This window comes from Epargyreus clarus, unplaced genomic scaffold (genome assembly GCF_041222505.1).
Source record: "Epargyreus clarus isolate Ecla_fem2 unplaced genomic scaffold, WU_Ecla_fem_2.2 ptg000023l, whole genome shotgun sequence".
NCBI classification, from domain to species: domain Eukaryota; kingdom Metazoa; phylum Arthropoda; class Insecta; order Lepidoptera; family Hesperiidae; genus Epargyreus; species Epargyreus clarus.
This window is the reverse complement of record NW_027332230.1, coordinates 13,820,172-13,845,431: the sequence shown is the minus strand read 5'-3', so window position 1 is coordinate 13,845,431 and position 25,260 is coordinate 13,820,172. Positions and strand designations below refer to the sequence as shown.

The 25,260-nt window shown below is 35.1% G+C and overlaps 1 protein-coding gene across 1 annotated transcript; it reads right to left on the bottom strand.

Annotated features, from left to right (window-relative positions):
* Nucleotides 1-23,282: 23,282 nt before the first annotated feature.
* Nucleotides 23,283-25,000, bottom strand: LOC140751905 (uncharacterized). The gene has a single exon (XM_073086015.1). The coding sequence runs from the start codon at nucleotides 24,795-24,797 to the stop codon at nucleotides 23,352-23,354; it is 1,446 nt and encodes a 481-aa protein (XP_072942116.1). The 5' UTR covers nucleotides 24,798-25,000; the 3' UTR covers nucleotides 23,283-23,351.
* Between the last annotated feature and the right edge of the window lie 260 nt (nucleotides 25,001-25,260).

The following is a 25,260-nucleotide window of genomic DNA, read 5'->3' as shown; positions in this document are numbered from 1 at the left end:
GAGCAAAATGAATTTAATTGCCGAGTAATTAATGTTCTTAATTATGTTGTAGCGTATCCCAGGCAACTTAATATAATTTTAATGCAATTTATTAATTGGGAATTAATGCGCTTGCGGTGCAGAAAGCTTATTAAATTGATTATAAAATATCAATGTTATTATCTAAATTATATTCTAGTTATTTTTTGTAATAATTATACTAATAATAAATTATTAATAGGCCAGTGATAACATAAATTCGGATTCTCACGTACGGGGTTCAGACTCACTTCAGATATTAATAGACTCCCAATTAGGCACATGACTTTAGAACGTTAGAGGTACCTACATACTCAATATACCTACATACGCATATTTTCATGAATATTTAAGTACTTCAAAAATAATGTGTTACATACCATTGATAATGCATAAATTTGTGTATTGATCTTTGTACGTGTCCATGATACCCACGATACAAAGAATCCTAGTGCGGGCCTATGATTGTAGAATAGCGTTTTCTTTCCTTTTTCTTTTTCTTTCAAGTTTAGCGCCTCAAGCTTATTCACATGTTCGTTAAATATTAGAAGGCGGAACTTAATCAACTCACATCCTAGTTCTTATCAGTCCACAGACAGCGTGTCAAGCGTGACGTGAACATGACGGAGGTTATCTTGGGTGATAATTCTGTACGCAACACCTACACATGTGTACGTAATTATGTTGTCACACTCTGGAAGTGCCACACATGCACAGTTTAACTGAAAACAAACTTTAATCCCTCGGATCAAGGGCTACGTAAGCCGCTCGAATATATGTGTAGTCTAGGCACCGACGTTTTCAGTTTTATTCGAAAACCGTAATAAACAGTTAACCGTAACCGTTTTTATATCACTGCAGACTGTTTTCTTTTATCAATATCAGAAGTGCAACTTTTTACTCATATCGAGTTGGTAGCTTTATTTGCAGACTATTTTTACCCGACTGCCAAGGAAGGGTTATGTTTTTCGCGCGTATCTTGTATGTTTGTCTTTCTTTATTTGATCCGATCTAACAAACGGCTGGATGAATTTCAACAGTTAAGGTGTCATTATATTTGTCTCAATGACCCGAGTGTCCTTAGCTAGGTCTTAGTAAAAAAAAACAAAATGGCGAATTTTTGGCGCGAAATAGTAACACATGTAAAATAAAAAGTTAACCGAACCAATGAAGTAGGGTATCAAATGAAAGGAAATTAAACGGGAATTACAAAAACATATTTGTATATATATAAAACAGCAAGGTGACTGATTGACTGACTAACTAAATGAATTTTTCATTTTTCAGAAATCAACGTACACCCTAAACTAAGGACCTTACAGTTCTGAAATTTTGCACATAGGTTCTCTATATAGCGTGAATAAGTACTAAGAAAAGCCTTTTGGAAATTCTACCCTTAAGAGGGTAAAATAGGGGAAAACAGTTTTTTTGAAATCCTTAAATTTTGAAGCAACTACTATAAAATTTTGTATTTGGCTTTCTGGATAGGAACAAGGACGCACTTATTTATCCCCATCCGAAAAATCAACCTTGTAGGGGGTAAAATAAGGGTTAAAAGTACATTTGAACAACCGTCAATTTTTAAGCAAACACTATGAAATTTTGTATCAGGCTTGTTGGATAAAAATAATGAAATTCTACCTCTAACGAGGTAAAATAATGACCGTAACTTTGAATTACTGAAATTATATATATATATTATAGACCGGAAATGGAACACGTTTTAAAAAAAGTTCATCAAACCTATCGAGTAGGATGTCAAAACAAAGGAAATTAAGAGGAGATTACACATACATTATATAATATATCTTTTATATAAAATTCTCGTTTAAGTTACCGTACTCCTCCGAAACGGTTTCACCGATTTTCACCAAATTTTATATTCATATTCAGTAGGTCTGAGAATCGGCCACTATCTATTTTTTTTACCCCTAAGTGATAAGGGTTGTTCACCCTTAACATTTTTTTATTTATATGGTAACACAATGTTTGCCGGGTTAGCTAGTACATATATACTCGTATATACACATCGAGATGACTGTCTGACTAAATGAGAGAGTTGCTGTGCCAGAGATCAACGCAAAGGGAAACCGCTGAACTTAAGCGTGTTGGAATTTTACACATAGGTTCTTTATATAGCGTAAATGAGCACTACGAGGATAAAATATGATAATATAGTTTGAAGATCTTTTGTTTTTGAAGCAGACACGTACTATGAAACTTTATATTTGGCTTTCTGGATAAAAATAATGAAATGCCTATTTCACTGCTTTTGGAAATTCTACTTCAGCCTTTTTGGGGCAGTCGGGTTTTTTGATTTTTTAAATTAATTATTTTTAGACCTTCGATCACTAATAAGAACTAGATACACAATCAGCGACAAAAAAATGGCGCGACGAAAAGAGCACCCAAATAGACATTTGGGTGCGCTTTTAGGTTAGTAGTGTTTGAACGTTCGGAGAATAAACATGCCTCGGTGCTCGTTCAAAACTGCAAAAATCACACGTCTAGTACGCTAACAAATGATGGAATATCGTATTTTCGGTAAGTATTATTATTATAAGTAGGTAATTGCTATCACTCAATTATAAATACTGCTATTTCGTTCGTAAATAATTTATTTTTAAGTTTTAAAAATTATCAACAAAAATCAACAGAATGTATAAACCATTTAAATTGTAAAGTCTGTTACTAAACGTACAATTCTTACTATTGCAAGCCCACTTGATTTGTTCGGGTTACATGGTGACTCTGTTCTAACTTGAATGGAGACGCTATTGTTTTATATTTTTTTCTTTAATTTAATTTTTTTTTTCTTTTTTTTTGTTATATAAAAATATTTGTTTTGTATAATAATTAAACATAGGCAATGAGTAAATAGTAAATGAGTGAAATTAAATTATTAAGTAAATTATTATTTAATATATTTTATGATGTCTTTTCATCCAACTGCCGCGACAATAGTCATAGAATTATTATAATAAAGTCTATTGTCGAAAGATACACTAAAATAAGATTGCTTAACATAGCCAAAAAAGATACGGAAAAAAAATAAAAATCCATCGAAAAGACTGTTTTCCAATAAACTCACTTTATTCAAGGGAATTAATGGCATCCTGTTGATTCCATATTTTTATTTTTACTCGACTGCCAAGGAAGGGTTATGTTTTTTGCACGTATCTTGTATGTATCTTTATAAGCGGACTTTAGCTGCACTGCATTTTATTCCCTCGGATCTAACATACGGCTGGGTGAATTTCGACAGTTAAGGTGTCATTATATTCGTCTCAAATATCCAAATGTCCTTAGATAGGTGTTGGAAAAAACTCTAAATTTAAGAAGAAATATACAACGGATTTCTGTCACTACAAAGTAAGCAAGTAATTTAATTAAAATAATCAAAAACCCGACTGCACTATAAAGGCTGAAGTAGAATTTTCAAAAACAGTGAAATAGGCGTTTCATCATTTTTTAGCAAGAAAGCCAAAAAAAGTTTTATAATAGGTATCTGCTTCAAAAACAAAAGATGTTCAAACAATATTATCCTATTTTATCTTCGTAGGGCTCATTTACGCTATATAAAGAACCTATGTGTAAAATTCCAGCACGCTAAAGATCCGCGGTTTCTCTTTACGTTGGTGTCTGGCGCAGCAACTTACGCATTTAGTCAGACAGTCACCTCGATGTGTTATACACATGTATATATCATATAATATGTGTGTAATCACCTTTTAATTTCCTTTATTTTGATACCCCACTCCATAGTTTTGGTTAACTTTTTTTAAAACGTGTTACTATTTCGGAAAAACATCCACCATTTACGATTTATAGAATATCTAACTTCAGTAATTCAAAGTTCTAGTAATTATTTTATATCGTTAGGGGTAGAACTTCATTATTTTTATCCAACAAGCCAGATACAAAATTTCATAGTGTTTGCGTCAAAATTGACGGTTGTTCAAATTAACTTTCAACCCTTATTTTGCCCTCTATGGGGTTGATTTTTCGGAAAGGGATAAATAGGTGTGTCTTTATTCCTATCCAGAAAGCCAAATACTAAATTTTACAGTAGTTGCTTCAAAATTAAAGGATTTGAAAAAAACTGTCATCCCCTGTTTTACCCTCTTAGGGGTAGAATTTCCAAAAGGCCTTTCTTAGTACTTATTTACGCTATATAGCGAACCCATGTGCAAAATTTCAGAACTCTAAATTAAGCGGTTTTGGCTGTACGTTGATTTCTGAAAAATGAAAAAATCATTTAGTCAGTCAATCAGTCAGTCACCTTGCTATTTTATATATATACAAATTATATGTTTTTATAATCTCCGTTTAATTTCCTTTCATTTGATATCATACTCGATAGGTTCGGTTAACTTTTTTTGAAATATTACTATTTCGCGCCAAAAATCCGCCATCTTGATTTTTTTTTCTAACACCTATCTAAGGACACTCGGGTCATTGAGACGATTATAATGACACCTTAATTGTCGACATTCATCCAGCCGTTTGTTAGATCCGATCAAATAAATAAAGACAAATATACAAGATACGCGCGAAAAACATAACCCTTCCTTGGCAGTCAGGTAAAAATAATTGAAATAAATGTTGGTTTACTACATATTTATTTAGTTATGGGCAATATATTTCGTTGGATAACGGCGTAAACAGCTTGTTGATTTTTTAATTAAATTACTTGTATTTGGTTATATTTTAATTTTAAACTTATTATATTTTTATTATAATAAATTGTAGCTGCATATTACTTACTTTCATTGATAAATTATTATTATGTTCATTAAAATTAATTACTTCGACCTAATAAAAATATTAAAAGTAATGACAGTTCGTCTCCACTAATTCCTTGTCCAAGTGACAAACCACGGTCGTAAATTTTTTTTTTCTTTGTTTTTAGCGTCAATTTGACGCCACTTTTTAAGTTCATTTTTGTATGGGATTGTGTATCTAGTTCTTATTAGTGATCGAAGTTTTAGACGTATTAAATTTTATAGCTTCGTCTCTTTTTCACCTCAGTGAGAATATTGAGAACGGTTTTAGTTACGTTAAGTTATTTGTTTTCGTGTGTTTGTCGATTTGTAAATGTTATCTATACTAATATTATAAAGGGGATAACTTTGTTTGTTTGTTTGATTGTAATTAATAGGCTCAAAAACTACTGGACCGATTGTAAAAATTCATTCACCATTCGAAATCTACATTATCCACGAGTAACATAGGCTATATTGTATAAGAAATATATTTGATAAATAGATTTTGACGCGGTACAAAGTTTGCCGGGTCAGCTAGTATGCAATATAACTATATCATATCGATATGGTACGATATAACGACAACGGTTTTTAGTAACGGTTTAGTTATCGATACCATGCCTAGTATTCAGCAATGGTATGTATTCAACCGCACAGTATATCACGGCTCACATAATGTATGCTGTCGACAAACCTGACACGATGGCGACTCTATTACTCACAAGGCGCAGAATTTATGGACCGAATAATACAACGACTTCAGATATTGGAAACGTGATGGAAATAATGGAATTATAAAACGTAACGCAAACAATTTTCTGTACAATCTGTTGCGTAAACAGAATGTGTGTTGAATTTCTATGAATTTACTTAATGAAAAAATGTCAGAGCTTTTAGAGGTAACTAACTTAATCAATTGTAAAGAAATGAATAACGTTGTAATATCAGACAATATGGGAACGAGACTAAATTGAAAACGTATTAAGGATTAATAAGAAAAACGTATATAATTGTTAACAGATTTAAAAATTGATTTCAAGCAAAAACAGTTTTACAAATGATATTGTCGTAAACAGCGGCAATAGTATAAACCGTACCGCCACTATTTACGATTCGACGTTTGGGCTACACTACCCTTATGTCCATATGTCTATCGTTACATGGCATAAATTATAACGTTAACATTTCAAACATAAAACTTGTGACAAAAAGATGATATTGTCTCTATGTGTTTTGCAACAGTACCATTTAAGCTTTATAGGTAAGCGGGCATAGGGCTCGAACACAAAACTGCGATGCGACGCGATGCGAATTCGCAACGCAGAAAATTGCGATGCGAATTGCTGCGATGCGATATCGTGCGGCGTAGCGTCTCTCAGGGTGACCAACAACAACAACCACTGTGCGATGCGAATCAATTCGCAAGTTCTTGCGATGCGTCGAGGGAGCTCGCAGATTTTTGCGATGCGACGTCGCATCGCAGTTTTGTGTACGAACCCATAATGATTATACACAAAAGTTTTTAATATTCATGAGTGTTGTTGTACCGAGGCTCCAGTGTCCAGTGCCACGAGCATAGATTAAACATTACTAAAGGACGCCACTATTACCATGCAAATTGGATCCGTGTGTATGGCATAGACAATATTGATGTTGTAGATACGATTATGATCGTCCGCCCGTAGCGGATATTGTTATGACTTGATAATGGAGCCGATGTATATGGCATCACCTGGGGCTTTTACAAAATGGACTCTGTGGAACACGGTGTTGCTGATGTTTACATGGATCATTATTTACATGGAGTATCATTAATTTAAGAAAAGTGTGAAACCCCTGGACAATCCATTGATTACAAGAGGTTTGCGCTCTAATTTGTTTTCTAAAATAAGATGATTCTAACTTACTCCTTGTAACATCAGATAACTGCCAGTGAAAAAGTTTTGTCAATGTTGATCCAGATTCAGATTTCCGATTAGCTGGAAAAATAGACGGACAGAATTTTATGTGGTCCTCAAAAGCAACCTTTAAAGTAATGGTTTATATTTAGTGGATCCTGTTTGATAAATTTAGTTTAATACTTTATTCCGTTTTCTGCTCCGGCAGTTTAATGATTTTCATAGAACGTAAAAGTTATAAGTACTTCTAATTTTAGCTTTGCTGTCGCTAATTTTGTTGAGCAGTTGCGATATTTTTAACTAAAATTTTGTAATATTCATAACATTCCACGTAATCTGCTTTCATCTTTGTAGTAAACAGCTCTTGAAAGTTGACCTTTTACTCCATTATGATTTTTTGGACTTCAACATAAAAAGGGGTTATACATCACGCCTAACATTTTTTGTAGTTCATTATTGAAAATAACACTTGATTATTGACATTTAGGATAACCTTTGCACGACTGAGCCATAGGTGAACTAATTAATCGAATATTTTAAGTACATATAACTTAACTTACTTTTGTAAATAAAAACAATACAGTGTAAGGTTACACTTTAATATAGTATAAATAAAAAAAACATTAATTTTAAAAATGGATTAAAAACCTTGCATTCGGGTTCGATTGCTGGCCGTATCTATGACGCTCTAAAATAAAAAAAATTAAAATGGAAGCTTGGGCGCGAAAATTGGATGAAAAGGGGAGAATATAGAAGTGTCTAGTTAGTTGAGTCGTGATCGGCGTGTGAAGTAATTCATAGGTAATTAAGGCTACTTATGTATGATGGTAATGAATATACATTGGAAGAACAAGTGATTCAAGGCTTTTATTTGCTGTCCTGAACCCCAACAACTTAAAATAATTCATGTATACTATACCTGCCTACACCCAAACGTCTAAAAAACATGTTGATTTTTTGTAATGCATTTTTCCTTAACCATTTAATTAAATTACATCTTGATCCGTATAATAAAAGGCAGATCATTAAAGCGGTAAATTCTAGAGGATTTAGTTGGATACGCAGCGAATACGAACGCCAGGGTGAGGATTAAAGACTTATCATTGGACCACTTGACTGCGCCTACGGATAAAGAAACCATTGTAAGAAATAGTGCAATTGAAAATAAAATGTTATTCGGAAGAGAGATTCTTTGTTTTTATTACTTACAGTTAAGTTAAATCAGAAGACCGGGCCCAGTGGGACTCCTTGGGAGAGGCCTAGTCCAGTCCTGTATTGGACTGACGCGGGCTGATGATGATGATGATGATGAAGTGAAGTGCGCGCTTCGACTGCAGCTTGTATATTGAAATCTATTTCAAACAAATAATGGCAGAGTTAAACTGTGTTCTCATTGGTTCGGTACATAGGTAAACTTTATACGAGATGTTGTCTTTTGTAAGTTTGTACTACCAAATAAACGTGCAATCCACCTTATGGTAAGTGATCAATGCCCATTGACATCTATAATCAACCACAGACAACATTATATTCCGACCTGAGGTCGGCCACAGATGCGCCGACATTGGTAGATAAACTACTCCATATAGAACAGGACCGATCACAGATGCTTTGACACTAATGAAGACTAAGGTCATATGTAAGTCAGCTAGCATCCATACCAATCCACCAAAACGCAGACCTGCTTCACGCTAGAAATAAGTGTGCAGGTGGTTCTTTCCCGGTCGAGCCACCGCCAACCTGCCTAACTTTTTATCACGGATAGTATCTGTTGTCGATCTCCGGTAAGCCTATTCAGTGTTGATTAGACATCGATACAGGACACTAACTACTTTACATCATATGAAATTGCTCATTTTCTACTTCAGTTAACACTTTCATTCTCCTCGTAAAACAATAAGACGCAAAACAAATTTACCTAGCAATTTAGGGTTTCGTACACAAAATATTTCTGGAGGTAATATTTTCCGAATGCGTAATATTAAACTGCTTTTTTCCGGTTAACCGCAAACGAATTCCGGTATCATGCTTTGCTGGTACGGAAAATGGAAATTAAAATTCGGTTCGAGAAAGACAGCTTTGTTTTCTGTTTTTGGCCTGATGTTACGTTAACCACATTACGTGTTAACCAGTTTAACGATGTTAAATATTTATACTAACATTTCGTTGATGGTAATTAAGATGTTATTACTAACATCAAAGAACGAATACACAATTTCCGTAAGTAAAAGTGAAACGTAAATGAATCGTTAGCTAAAATATTTTTATATTAAAAGGATTTTACAAAGAAGCCTTTTTCGTAAACTTCTCAGAAAATCGTTCAATTCGATACCCATATCATGTGGATGATAAAAAAGTAATTGGATCGCATCTTATGGCCTCAGCTTAATTAGTTGAAGTTAATATTTTTCACAACTTTGAAATTTAACATTAATATTCTTCAGAATAAACATAAACAGAATAAACTTTATTTGTTATAGTTTTCAACTCCTCCTCCTAGCCGATATGTATGAAAGAGGCTGCTCATAAAAAATCCAGTTCGTTTTCCGGTCTAATAAAACTTTACATTATAAAATTTTAATCCCACTTAAATAAAGTAGTATAAGGAATAGTAAATTAAGTTGTTCATTGCATTATAAATGTCACTGCAACTCAAAACAAAACGTGTCACCTTCGTTTATACTATTGCTTTGTAAAGCCGAGTATTAGTTGTACTAAAACTAATTCTATTATTGGAAAACTAAATGTATGAAGCAACAATCGTAAACGTAGATTGCTATTCTATATTAGTTTTGCTGGCAGAATTTTTTTTCAAGGAATTGGACTTGCAAACGAGCAGTTCGCCTAAGTTACTTACCGTTGGTAATATCAATCTTCGATTGGAAAAACATTGGATAGATTAATGATAAACAACAGGCGATAGATATTTGTACTATTAGTAATGTTTGCCGTGTTAAACACGTTTTTATACAAAGGCAATCAACCCTGTCATGTTCAATACACGACAAAGCAAGTACTTTCTGCATTGCTACGCTCAGCGGTTAAATACGCAATATTTGTACGGAAAATAATGCTCAGAAAATTAAATGCGGTTAAACAAAAGCTATGCATTCTGCAAGCAATGTTAATTAATAATGTAGGTGGGGAAAATTTCCGCGAACAAATATTTGTGGTACCCGTCGGCTTACTACATTAATTGTCCTCGATCATAATGCTTAGAAAGTGTAATGCGGATTAAATCTATGCTTAATACGAGTACTAGTACTGTTAAGTTAGTAATGTATGTATGTATAGTAAAGGCAGTGACATTTATTTATTTACATTACAATACAAAAACACTTTATTGTACACCAAATTTATAGTAACAAATACAAAATATTTACAATAATTAAAGGTACTACTGGCGGCCTTATCACTAAATTGCGATGTCTTCCAGGCAACAATTTACTTATTGCAAAAAAGAGAGAATTATATTAAAGAGATCCAGGGGTGTACATGCGGACTTAATGCTATATATCATTCTCTGCCAGTCAACCTTCGGGTAGTGAGAAAGACAACGATCTTATACATGGTATCACTGTCTTATACATGATATAACTGTGGTTAAAACGCGACCTCTTAATCGAGGTTTCCGTGTTACGACGCTCAGGCACCTCTGCTTATTCAATGATGTGTGTACCTATTAGTAATTAAATAGTCTCTTTAACGGTGAAGCAAATCATCGTGAGGAAACCTACATGCAGAGGTCTTAAATCAAAATTCTCAAAAGTGTGTGAAGTTTAGCCAGCGCAGTGGACTATGAAACTTCTCATGTTAACAGGGAAACCTGTGCCTACCAGTTTTATTTAGTAAATTAGTTGGCTCGTTTAACCCTAAACATATTATAAAGCCTGAAACAAAACGTGATCCACTAACATTCAGTACAAAAGCAGTACAATGCAACACAACATATTCGCTAAATTCAGTTTATGTCAAGCATTACAGGCTTCTCTGTAAGTCGACGCTATCTGTAAATAGCTTTATTTCACTTCAAGTAACACCAGATGGTGCCAGCTTAAAGAAAATAGAATAGAGCTAGCTTCCTACTCTCCTAATCTTCGTAGGAACTGAACTTGCGTTTCTTTTGACCACTATTTTTAGTTTATTTTAACTTTAAGCGACGTTAGACGAGAATCGCTTTGTGTATACTTGTAAATAAAAACACTAAAATACCATTTTGAATCAGAATTAAGAATTTCACTCGAAGAATTAAATATCATAATTATAGTTGGCGAAACAATTCGGGTTTCTGGATCGGTTACGTGTAGATGAAAATAAATTGTATTTTGAAATATAAGCATAAATGTTTCCTGAAATAGATACTAGTAGAATAATAGTTAAATTAAAAAAATCAAAAACCCGACTTCACAAAAAGGCTGAAGTAGAATTTCCAAAAGCAGTGAAATAGGCATTTCATTATATTTATCCAGAAAGCCAAATACGAAGTTTCATAGTAGGTGTCTGCTTCAAAAACAAAAGATGTTCAAACAATATTATCCTATTTTATCCTCGTAGTGCTCATTTACGCTATATAAAGAACCTATGTCTAAAATTCCAGACCGCTTAAGTTCAGCGGTTTCCCTTTGCGTTGATCTCTGGCACAGCAACTCACTCATTTAGTCAGACAGTCATCTCGATGTGTATATAGGATTATATAAGTACTAGCTGACCCGGCAATCGTTGTGTTGCCATATAATAAAAAATGTTAAGGGTGAACATGAACAACCCTTATCACATAGGGGAAAAAAATAGATAGTGGTCGATTTTCAGACCTACTGAATATGTATATAAAATTTGGTGAAAATCGGTGAAGCCGTTTCGGAGGAGTACGGTAACTAACATGAGAATTTTATATATAAGGTATATTATGTATTGTATGTGTAATCTCCTCTTAATTTTCTTTCTTTTGACACTTATTTTTTTAAATGTGTTACTATTTCGCGCCAAAAATCCGCACTTTTGATTTTTTTTTTACTAACACCTATCTAAGAACACTCGGGTTATTGAGACAAATATAATGACACCTTAACTGTTGAAATTCATCCCGCCGTTTGTTAGATCGGATCGAATAAAGAAAGACAAACATACAAGATACGCGCGAAAAACATAACCCTTCCTTGGCAGTCGGGTAAAAAGGTGGCAGACTTCTAGATGGACTGTGACAATTCTAGGTTTCAGTGACAATTCTAGATCCTTTCTGTCTTTTAACAACAGCGTAGCGCTGAGTGTTTGGTTTGAAAGTTGCTCTTACTGAGAGATATACGTGATATATAAGACTTTTAACTTAATGCTCAAAATTAATAACGCAGTCAGCATTTATTTTGGGGTTGATTACAAAATGTTCATAGGCGACATTAACCACTCCTGATCGGGAGGTTTCTGTTATGTTCAAAATATATCTAGGAGTTTAAATGTTATAAGCACAAAGGTTATAATAGCAATAAAGTTAATTATAAAACATTATTTAAGCCTTCCAAAAGCAAAGCCTCGTGTAAAGTCTTGAATTAATTAATAAACTCACTTATTCTTGGAATCGAGTACAGAAACCTTATAAACTGTCTCGAGTCAAGGTTTTCTAAAGGTTTGGAGAAATCGGATCGGAAGGTACTTTCTATTTTTCAATTTACGCACAGACCGACCTCGTAAAACAACCCATTAGATCCAGATAGCAAAGTTCGTTTCAAACTGATAACAGGTCTAATTTATACCTTTGGAGGACGAAACTGCGGTTGTGGAAGTTCTAAGGGCACCGAATTTTTATTCGAAGTTGGTTGTTATCTTATAAGTTATCGTTTACGTTCCGAAGTCCGTTTTTGTATTTACTCCCATTTCTATCGGGTCAGAATCGCTGATTCTTTGGAGTTGTTTCAGGAAATGTTAACCCGAAGACTTTTAAAACTTTACGTATTTTTTATTTCCTATACTTATGAAATTATCCATCGCTATGCAGTGACAAAAATTAACACAATGTGTATACGAATGTTTTCTTGTAGTCTATAAGTGTAAATGAGCATAAAGTCCACATGGTAAGTGGCTACTGCTGCCAATGGACAACTGTAGTGAACTCCGGATAAGATAAGATACCTACCTGAAGTCGGCCTTAGATGCGTTACTAATGAGGACTCATTGGAATAAGTTATCCTCGGATAAGTTTGCTTTCTCCCTTACCGCACCCAAGTACTGCGTATACGAATAAACGCACATTATAACTTTCGTTACATATTGAAAATGCTTGCTCTTGGTCAGTTTTTCCATCAAACTATGTAATACTATAAAAATGTGCTGAATTAACGAATAAATGATTCACGTTGAAATTTGCCACAACTATCATTGCGACAGCCTTGCTTTTGTTCATATGCAAATAACTTTTCGAATTTCATTTTTATACGTCAACCGTTTTGAATAGATGCCCAAACAAGGTCGATAGTTCCCGAATGGAATTCTCATTTATATAAATGTCCAATTTGCGTGATCGAATGTAACAAACAAGCGGTCTTATTAGATCCGTTGTTGGCCTTTTATCCAGGAATAGTTACAGTTCTTGCTAGTTAAGATAAAAATCATCGTGTTCGTATTTCCAAAGTCAAGGTCTACTGAAGTCTTCGTATTCAACTATTAATTAAATTATTTACATGAGGATTTCCATCTTAATTCTCAGCAGTTACGGACTATAGTAGATGCGGCGTTTACCAATGAGACCCTTCCCTACTTGGGTCTTCGACCTTATCTACACTCTGGCTGATAACGATTACGTGTAAAATGGTTCTAAGTTGACACATATTTCCTTCCTTGACATTGTCCCTGTAGTCCCGGGACTAGAATAGGGACTACGGTATCCCCTGCCTGTCGTAAGAGGCGACTAAAAGGTGGCTTTCAGGGTTGCAGGCGGCAAGAGTGGAAGCTCCAACCATCCAGCAAGCAATCCCGGAAAGGACGACGGCATGTGTGGTCGCTTCCCGTCGTAAACACCAGATGGTGTGGAAGGAGCGAAAAGGTAGGGGGGGAGCACCCCAGGGCAGAGCCCGATCGGGCATCGCGCTTGGAGGACTCCGGTTATGTTCCGTCGGAGATCTCGGAGTTCTCTAACAAGCATGTAGGACGGCCACCGGGGGGTTTTAGTGCGGTAAATATGCGGATACCTTTGGAAGGTTTCCCCTCGTAAACAAAAAAAAAATACACACATATTTAGCGATCATTGAAAATTAATAGGCATAGCTTTCAGCAGCTTGGGCAATAACGAGCACATGCTATCAGGCATACTTTATACAAAAAAGACTGCTTAGATCCTGATCAGAAATTTTATTGATTGTATGACTGTGTATTATACGGGATCAAACGCCTTAAGTATCGAAACTATCAATCTGTATTCTGGCGAAATAAAAAAGAAATACAACGTCTCTTACCATACTTTTGTAACCGGAGCAGTAAATAAATAATAATATGAAAGAATAACTAACTCAATAATAATTTCGAAATGAAAACAAATTACAATCGCAAAGACCCTTTTAGGGATACAACAAAATGTCCGCTGTGGTGCTAAGGTTTCTTTTCATGCCATCAAAAATCAGTTTCAGAGAGCGAGCAGATTTATAATTGCCATGAAAAATTATTCATCCCTCTTCCCTTAATGCACTGTCGGGAAGCGGTGAGTAATTACCCCAGCATTTCCCTTCTAATTGCTAACGAAAATTACCTGCGAGACTTTTTAAATGGAGATTTGTAGTGTCTGCCGCAAGTGGCCATTTAGAGGATAGCACTGTCACATGAATAGTGGGCACTTAGAGTAATCTCACGTGGTATCTCTGTATTTGGTAGGGTCTTTTGGATTTATGGGGTAAAAAACGTATAGTATAGAAGAAGCAAACGAGCATGCAGTCCAACTGATCGTAAGTGCTAACTGCTACTCGAGAACATCTGCAGGTAACCTTAGAGTCCAGAGGTCGGCCACAGATGCATCGCTACCCCTGAGAATTATGTTGGAATTTCTCGGATTAGTATGTCTCCCTTACGACACCCTGAACACAGCGTTCATAAGTGGTCCTTTCCGAGGAAATACCGGAAAGTTCTACCTTCAAACGAGGTCTTTTGGGTTTATGTACGTAGAAAAGAAAAATCGAGAAGTAAACATTACACAAAATGATACAAAATTACCAAATAACCGAATTGCATTTTGGAAAGCTAAAAATGAGGACGACTTATGACAGAGAAAATCCTAGTGTGTGGGTAGCTACGAGTGTAGTGTAGAAATAATTTCCTACTTACATTATTTATTTACATATTCCAATTTAAATTAAGTTCATTTAATACCAAAATAGACATAAGCTGATTGTCCTTGCCCACTCGTCACTTCATTTCACAGAAATGCAAAGCAAAAACAAGCATTCGATTCCGTCTGGCAAACAAGATTACCATTGATTTATATCGGCGATAGGTATTTCTGATAACAGCTTTTTGTTTTGACGATGCGCGTAAACAAAGCCAAATGGTTTTTCCGATAGAACTGTATGTATTACGACTATATTGTGTAACGAAGACGAAGAACTAAATAGACACTTAGAATGAGAGAGAGTACGGGGATGAATGTCGCTCTAAATGGTGAGACTTTGCAATTCGTCAATGAAACTGTTTTCTTGGGGATTACCATTAATTCTAAACTCCAGTGGGGTCCCCACATCTCTGCTTTGTCCAGCAGACTTAGTACTGCAGCTTTTGCAGTCAGAAGAATTAGACAGTTAACAGACATACCCACTGCCAGACTTGTCTATTTCAGTTACTTTCACAGCATTATGTCTTATGGCATTCTACTGTGGGGCAGTGCTGCTGACATAGACTCTATATTTACTATTCAAAAAAGAGCAATAAGGTCAATATATAGTCTGCGGCGTGGTGAGTCCCTAAGAGAACTGTTTCCCACTATTAATATATTGACGGTGCATAGTCAATACATTTATGAAAATATTATGTATGTAAGAAAACACACTGATTGATATGTTTGAAAAAAATAGTAACCACCATAACTTTAATACCAGAAATAGAAATAAATTAGTAATTCCTAAACGTAGATTATGTAAGGTGGCTAGATCTTTCGTGGGCAACTGTATTCGCTACTACAATAAAATACCCGACCACATTCTGAATCTCACAGAAAAAAAGTTTAAACATGTCGTTGAACTAACGCTATGTAAAAAAGCGTACTATAAAGTAAGTGATTATTTGACTGACAAAACGGTGTGGTCTGAATTAGCTCCAGCTCCACATGTACCATTACGTTAAGTTAACATTGTCAAAAACATTTTTTTTAAAAGATGTGTGTTATGGAGTTTCTTTCGCCGCTTCTTCTCCATAACGAAACACCTTGTGAAGTGGTGGTAGTTGCTTTGACATTCAAAAAGTGATCTGTAAAGAACCTATTTTGAATAAAAAATTTTGATTTGATTTGATTTGAGATGTACGCTTTATGGTAATACATAAGTTAAAAAGATTTAAAGCCGAAACACGCCTAATGATAGAACTTTAGTTCTATAAATTGCTGCTTACTATGTACTTGAAACAATTTGAGGTGATTTTTATTGTCATCTTTATCTATTGTAACACTGAAAAAACGTACGTTAACGTTTTGAAAAAATAAGGTTCTAATTTAAGCGTATCACATAAAACTACCAATAAAAGTAGTCAGTAACATTCATCAAATTAATAGGCATATTTTGACCTAATTTAACATCATGAGGAGTTGACGGAAAGTCTAATAAATTAATAAATATTATTAGGAGTCTATTACGTAACTTCGTCTGTATTATAGTTAAGAAGGCTTTGTATTATATGTTGTTTGTTGAATGTATGTGTATGTTGAGTTATGAGCTATGAATACGCGCACCCAGCGGACCCGCTGTCTGAGGGCCTTTTGTCATTTTTGTTTACTTCTAAACAATATTTTGTTCGCTGTAACTGCGTTATGTTTAAGTAGGATGTGTATATTTGTCCCTTTAGTTTTGGGACCAAAGTTGAACGTAGTGACGTTAAGGGGGCTTCGGGTTTACTGGCTAAGGGGGCTTCAGGTACCTCCGGTTGCATTCCGTCATACCGTTAATTTGCAGATCATTATACACATTTTTTTCAAACAACACTTTCTACATTCGCTTTCTACGTGGCCTCATAGTAGGATTTTTCTGGTACCATGGGTGTCATGGCCACAGGACGTTTGGGCATACACAAACACACATTCACCCAAACTCATAAAAAAATACAAATTCATCATTTACACATCTGTTTTAAGCCATTCCGAGGGTGAACTCATTAACCACGTCATGTCAGACCGGTATGGGGAGTATGGGGACCGCTCCCCCACAGCTGTCATTTTTGAATTTACATCTTTAAAGGTACAAGATTTTGAAACTTGCAAAAACCTATGCTCTTACAAGCAATTGCATTTTGGAAAGCTAAAATTAAAACCATCATGCCATCAGCTCTTGCACACATGAAACAGCTGGAATCTAATTACTGCGTTGCAGAGTTGACATTAGCGGTTTGTTTCCATTGCCCGTGCCGCCCCGACAAGTGATTGATGTCTGGGTGACGCGGTCACAATTCGTTTGGTCTACTGAATTCCTGGTACGATAAATTCTGAATAAGCCTTTTTTTCTTTAGTAAAAATATTTTATTTCAGTAATTTATTTATTTTTGTAGCGGGATTACCACGAGCTTTATTAAACTTGTCTGACTTACTGACTTTAAAACCTCTTAATCTCAGCCGTTTGAAATAAAAATTTGCGTACACGTTTGTTCAGATGCCAATGCATGATAAATTAGTGACGTTTTAAAAAACTTTATATAGAACAGGGTTCTACCTAAAGTCGAACATAGAGGTGTTGCTACGGCTTATAACTCAGATGATAACTCTGATAATTCAGATCAGACTCATATTTAAGTCAGCCGGCATCCATACCTATTAAGCGAAACGTAGGACTTGCTACTCTACTACCTGATTTCAATCAGGTTCAGGAGATTAATCTCTAAAGAACTACTATAATATCATTTTGTATGGTTCAACACATATAATTTAAAATAAGAGAAATAGACAAGCGTTCGAATAAGATAGGCACCGTAAATCCATTCTATACGGAACCCTAAAGACACGAATGACCTAAAAACTCATATTAAGCTAGTACAAGCTCTATTTGAATGAACGCTGTACATATATTTGCCTTAATGCATCAGCTTACGTCATATATCACGGGCTCAGGCCGTCACTTGTGGTTCATAATAAACATATTATTAATTTACATCCATTTATACTAGGAGAAGTTGCACTAATTCGCTGTACAGAATTATAATGGTTAAAACGGTTGACAAAGTAAATAGTTGAATAAAGCTTATGTGTAATGAAATTTGGGTCAAATATAAAATTTAGTTCTCGTGATTTTTTTTATTAGATTGTCAACGGAAACGAGGAAGCCTTTAAAAGATGGTAAGTGGTCACTATTGTCTGAGGAGACTTATAAATAAACTCAAATAGGAGTTTTCTCATTTGAAACTGGATGTCCACAAATGCGTTGTGTAAACCAGAAAAAAAGTGGTTAACACTTAGGCATTAATAAATTTAGCGATGGTGGCGTTGAAGCCGAAACACAAAAGATTCCATCCTATTTGAGTAATAAGTAACTTCTGTATATACTATATCATCACAGTTCGTCGACAACTGTCAGCCGACACCGACTGTCGCCAGCGACAGTAGTGGATCATTATATTGGCATGAACTGTCATTATTGTATTACAAATAATGAAGAAGTGACAGAATACTCCATTACATAAATATTTTTCAACATACAAAAATTGACAATAAATAAAATGTGTCTAAAACATAGATTAAATAAACATTGTTTACCTAAAGACATAAATGGGTAATTTCCCGTTCACATAAAGAGTAGCAGAAAGTACCAGCGACTTGATGGCTTTGTCACCAATTAAACATAATTCAACATGAACAAGGCGGGACGGGGGCATCCTTTATTCTCTAACGGGAAAGAAAATTAGCAGAGCTGTTTAATTTGAATTTTTATTGAAATTAACTTTTATTTAAATCTTCGCTTTATTCAATTTTATTGCACCATCAACAATAGAAAAAATCTTTTGGTTGAATTATTGTTACCTTTCATTTAGTTTTGACTGAAAAAATAATGTTAGTGCTACATAAAATACGACAATTAGATTTCATGTACCTAAATCATAAAAATGTTAGGTCGAATTATTTATTATATTTCAATTAAGAGTTTTACTGCTCGCAAATAAAGCCTTAAAATAACGGCACATGAAACTTCAATCTTATAAATGAGTTTATATGTTGCAGGATCATGTTAAACTTAATGATTATTAAATACCATAATTATACCAATTAGCAAGATAATAACATTATTTATGACTACACGGGTGTTTTCTTAATATTATATGCTAATATCGTCAATAACCCATTACTATCATATAATTATAGAGTGAAAAAGGTTTAAGTGAAGGCAAAGTGCGAACTGGCGGATTTCAAATACCTTTTAGATGTTCTCTCTGAGAATTCTCGGGAGTGTTAAAGATCTAGAGTTTTTCAACTGCGTTTTCCTTCACCGTTAAAGTAAGTGATGATTTATTTGTATAAAGCAGACGTGCTACACGATGGAAAGTAGTCAACGTCGCCTATGAACATTTGCAACACCAGAGGAGTCGCCAATGCATCGCCGGCTTTGAAGGAGAGCTCTTTTTGCACCTTTTTTGAAGAGTGTTATTTTAATCCAAGAACATAGAGCTATCAATTTATTTTCCGCTATATTTTATCAACTATTTGCCCGCTAATACTAACAGCATGTCCTTAGTTCGTGAGCTACTGTAAACATAGCTGACTCTTGGCATTTTGTAATGTTAACAACGCCTTCATTAATAATGATACTCAAACAGAGCGCTGTCATTAACCTTTAAAAGTATTTAAATATAAAACAGCTGAATAGCAGCAGTGATTTGGATTTAAGAATAAGAATAGACATAAATCTCTTTAGTAGTAGGTTAATTAATTTCCTTTTCACTTGCTTAAACGGGGAAGGAAATCGAGAGGAAACTTACATGCCTACAGTCCTATAAAATGCTGGTTAAAGTCTACTGTGTATATCTGCATATAGTATACGTAATAGAAGCTTACAAAGTATTCGATACCTTGGATTTCTATCACAATATTACACGTATGCTCAATAAAACATTGTACATAGAGGGGAATATTTTATTAAAAGGTTACGAGGTCGTTATTCCGAAAAAAATATAATCTAACAGATTCTTTCGAGCTCCGTTTGTTTAGATCCCTTTTATCTCCTTCATAATTATTTCAGACAGTTTGTTCAAAAGAATTTCGTGAGCACATTAGTCAATGAGATTGTCTGTACATAATACAAAAGCATTGTTATCGCTACGAAAGGGCAGAGTTCAAAGGATAATGAAATGTAGTTGTTTCATTTCATGAAAGCGGGCCACGCTCTCTATGCTTAGGTACGTAAGGTCGAAAAGTGGTTCAGTGGTAGAACGAGAAGAAATTTAATGAGTTATTGTATAAACGGTATTACGGAAAAGAGCCAACGTTTCACTATTTTGTGGAATTAATTAAGCGGCTGTTAGGAGTATGCGAGATTGTATTGTGTATGGTTGCTATTTGAATATTTCATTGCTGGGTAAAACTTTATAAAGCTACGCTTTAATGACTACTATCTCACTATTACCATCGGAAGTAGGGTAATACCACACGATAGCTCTGGGTAGATGTGGCGCGCAACGAAGTATTTTTTTTTTCAGTAGCGACGTGTGCAAACACCTTAATGTTGACGTGCTTTCCGAAGTAGGAGAGCGTTAACGTCATACGTAAACGTAACCAAATCCATACAGAACAGGTTTTGAATGCAGGTTGAAGGTGGTAGAACCCTTTGTGGTTCGACTCCGGCGGCACCACCGCCCCACCTATTTCTACCTCATAACAGCAGTGTTAAGCACTGCTGTGTTCCGGTTTTAAGGGTGTGGTAAGGGAGATATACTTTTCCGAGACGTACCACCTTAGTCCTCAGGGGTAGCAGCGCAACTATGGCTGACTTCAGGTAGGAATATCTAATCCTATCTGGGGTTGATTACAGATGTCCATGGGCGGCAGTAGCCACTTACCAACAGGTGGACTGCATGCTCGTCTGCTACTTCTATATTATAAAAAAGACATCTGTAACCAACTCGATATAGAATAGGTTTTGAACAGAGGATGAAGAAATTGTGAAATTAGAACTTGGGTAAGTACAACATTGCATAGATTATTTATTAACAGGTGTAAGACGCTATTAGTAACTTATACCTACATATACCTAATCATTATGTAATATCAAAAGTTATTGAATACCAGCGTCGTTCGTCTACGACTAGGAATAGATGACGACTTTATGCAAAACGCCTTTGAATCCGAATTTAATCATATCAAAACTTTTAACTCCAGAAAAGCGACCGACTCGAAGGAATTAAAACGCTTTTGAAGAGACAATAATTGAAATGGTAATAATTTATGCTATTCAAAGAGCAGTCTATTTAAAGACATGAAAAAATCCACGTGCAAAAGGTAAGTTTTAATGAGCTGATAAAACGTGCACTTAGAGTTCAGCGCCCAGTGAATTCAGGGTTTATATTGCATTTATAAAATTTCACCGCAAAAATTTTAATGCCAAATAATTTTACTGAAATGTAATGATGTGTGATGAGTCTTTTTAACCCTATACTTGGCAGAGAATTTTATCCTAAAAAAAATATACTTTTTCTACTTCCCTGCGTTAATTGGGTTATAAGGATATTAGGAAAAATAAAACAAAAAATCTCTGAATTTCAGTTTTCAGAATATAGTATGTGTCTTTAAGTGCACACTGCCAGGTTCACGAGAAAAAAAATATGTGTCTTTAAATGCACACCGCCAAGTACTCACTAAACTAAGAAATAATTAAAAAATATAAAAAATATCATATATTTTGAAAATACTAAAGATAAAAGTCTCGGAAGTTATGACATGTCAACAAGTTTTGAGATATTTTAGTTGAGTTGAGAGATTAGAAGACCTCCTCCCAAAAAAACACAGTTCCCACATAAAGCGACTCGAAACTTTTTGAGTGGCAATAATTTTTGTTTACCGCTGTTCCCATGACGAAACAGCAACCAGGAATTACAAACGAAGATGTCCAGGTTCTGTGAAGACAAAACTAACAATGGCCTATCACATTTGTACGCTATAAAGCGACTTGTCTGTTTAGACCTGCATCCATGTTTCCGTTAGAATGTTGTATTAAATTTAAGCATATGATTGGACTTTATTCCACTTGTTTGAAGGATGTGGTAAGAAGATATACTTTTCTGAGGCATTCCAGCTTAGTCTTCAGGGCTAGTGGCGCATTTATAGCCGACCTCAAGTGGGAATTTGGTCTTATCTGGGATTGATATTGCAGATGTTCTGGAATCATCATTATTGGAGATGTTTACATTTTTGACAGAAGACGCTATTGATTGGACAGGATTTAAGTTCAGGGACGTCTTTATGAGACCTAGACATCTGGAATTCATCTTTCTAGGGATTTGCTGGATTCTACATCCGATTTAATTACGCAATTTAGACACCAAAGCTAGAATTTTTCGGCCTCCAGTTATCTGATAAAAATATTGCAAGTTCCAAATTCCCAAAGTTCCAAATTCCAAATCCCCAAGTTCTAAATTCCCAGTCCCAGGACTGGGAATTTAGTGGAAACGGGGAAATATTAATTTCAGTCATGAATTATAAAAAAAAAAACTCTATCTGAACTTTGTTCACCCAACCCCCTACCTTGTGTGCAGAACCTTAGTATATAGTAGCAAAGTTGGCAGTGTGCATTTAAAGACACAATATTGACAAACAGTAATATTGTATGTCGTTGGCAGTGTGCATTTTAATGCACACATAACAAAAGTCATGAATTACTATATATGCAAAACATTATATCTCAAAAAAATATCACCAAAACATTGCATAAAGCTTGCAGAAAGTAAGATTATATAAATTTCGTACATATAACTTAATTTCATTCAGATAAAATAAGATTCTTAGAGAGCGTTGCGCAGGCGCTGAATGACGGCTCGCTATTTTGTTTACCATTTACAATGTGTGAACGAGACAGATATTGATTTCATTTTCTGACATAAAGAAACGTTTGCTAATTCGCTTTCAGTTATTATTAGTAAGATTCGATGTCGCATTATCCGAAAAAAAAAATCTGATTCTAATGTGCATTTAAGTGCACAATGTCAAGTATAGGGTTAACTGGCTTGTAAATGTAAATAGTTTTTTATGTAACTTTATTGCTATTTTTTAATTGAAATGTACTTTTAGTGTATAAGAGGAATTACAATTAGCCGGTGTATGTTGCTCCGGCCAAAAGTAGTGTTTTTCTTTTTTTTTTTTTTTTTTTTTTTTTTTTTTTTAAATTGATGATCTGCATTTTATTGAACTATTTGTTATATAAATATAAAATATATTTAATCAATTATATACTAATAGAAACTTATTTACAAAATGTACATATATACAAAAACGAAATACAAAAATATAAAAACATAAAAACTACCATAAAAAATGATCACCATCGCTGTCCTTGGGCAAGGTACCCAAGATGCTGGCAGCATTTCCTCTTTGAATTGCTATAGCAATTCGTTGAGCGAAATGCGTGCCAGCTCCTGGATCTCCAGAGACGTCGACCAATCGTGTTGACAGTTGTTTATACAACTGCCAAGCATCCGGGCCCCATGGACCTAAAGTTTCAACACCAAACGCCACAAATATGTAGTTATTACACAAACTAACATATTTATGACGCTTGGCGTTTTCAGCAGCAGTAGCCGCCGCCCCCGCGCCAGATGATGATGCCTGGAGGTGAGAAGGAGCCAGTGTGTCGACACACGTAGCGTCCCACACCAACATCCTTCCCCCCTTCCAGGGTATTAACGTCATACCGTCAGGCCGCTTGCCATCGTCACGTGCGAGACCATTCGGCTCTAAACAAGCCGGCACATTAACGGTGACAAAAGCCCGACGAATGACGTCATTGATGGTGGCGTGGCGCGATAAGCGACCAGCACTGCGCTGACAAGAAAGTCCATGGTGTCCAAATACATCGACGTCTGCACCGCGATGACAGCGATGGTGCTCAACTGTCTTTACACCCAGACGCAAACGAGTACAAACTGATAAAGTTAGATTGTCTAAAAGTGTACCTATATTTCCCGAAGGATATGCCTGTAGCCAAAACCCCGACTCCCGCTCTGCTACTGCAAGGAGACGAGCACTCTCTGCAATATCATGTGCAGAATCAAGAAGCTGATGTCGCACAAGTATGCAGAGGGGTTCGTCCCAAAATTTTTGTAAATTTAAATGTACCGGAAATTTTAGATTTGGTCCAGCCTGTAACCAAGCATCTTTAGCTTCATCCATAAAAGTAATCTGAGGTTCCTCAAAAATTTTAGACAATACATCCGAAGTTAAATTTTGTGTTTTATGGACTGAAGATAAAAATGCTGGTAGCGCAACACTCGAAATTTTACGTATACCCAAGCCTCCATGCCTAACGGGTAATGAAGCCTGGGTCCAAGCGCGTTCATTCATATGACAATTTAGAACAGACGAAAGAGTTTTCATGATGATGTCATCCAATTTTAAACAAAGTTCATTAAATTTCCAAAGGGGTGTACTTCTCAAAAGATATGTAAATTTAGGGACAAATAAACAAAATCGAATAATGAAAAGAGCCATGTGTGAATTAATTTTAAGTAAACGATCTGAAGTTTCATTAAAATTATGAATATTGTTTTCGATAAAAGATGGAATTGATTCTGGGAATATCGGTGAGCCCAGGAGGTGTAAAGAATGTTTATCTGAAATTTTGATATTAGGAGCCAAAGTTTTAAATCGTTCAATAATACTATTTTTTTCATTTACATTTTTGGAGTTTGAAACAAAAAGTTCACATTTTGAAAAATTTACTTCAAGACCAATATTGCTAAATTTATCCATAATTTCCTGAAAATCTGTAAAAACTGTTTCTGTGTCACCTCCTAGAGAGCCGTCATCCAAATACCACACGTTAAATTTTGAATTTAAATTTGATACAATGGGATGAATAGCCAAACTGAAAATTGCTGGACCAAGTGGATCACCTTGCTGGCAACCTACAGATGAATTTAATAAATGATGTTTGTATACTAACTTTGACGGAGTACCATTGTGTTTTTCTTCAGAAACTATGTGCAACTAAATAGACAACCTCGAAAACTCTAATAGCCAACGCCACGTGATAAGAGTAGGTTACGATAATACCGCTGTCGCACTGCAATTGCAAACGAAGCAGCTAGTTTGAAGGCGTCGTAAATAATAATAATCAGTACCCTTGCCATGAGTTACAAAACATCCCACAATCTTACGTTACGTTTACTCAATCCATTATTCTGTTACGTTTGCTTAGTAGACATAGTAAACG

What these genes read in the sequence shown, in the direction of transcription:
- LOC140751905 (XM_073086015.1), bottom strand. Translation starts at nt 24,797, where the DNA reads ATGGATAAATTTAGCAATATTGGTCTTGAAGTAAATTTTTCAAAATGT.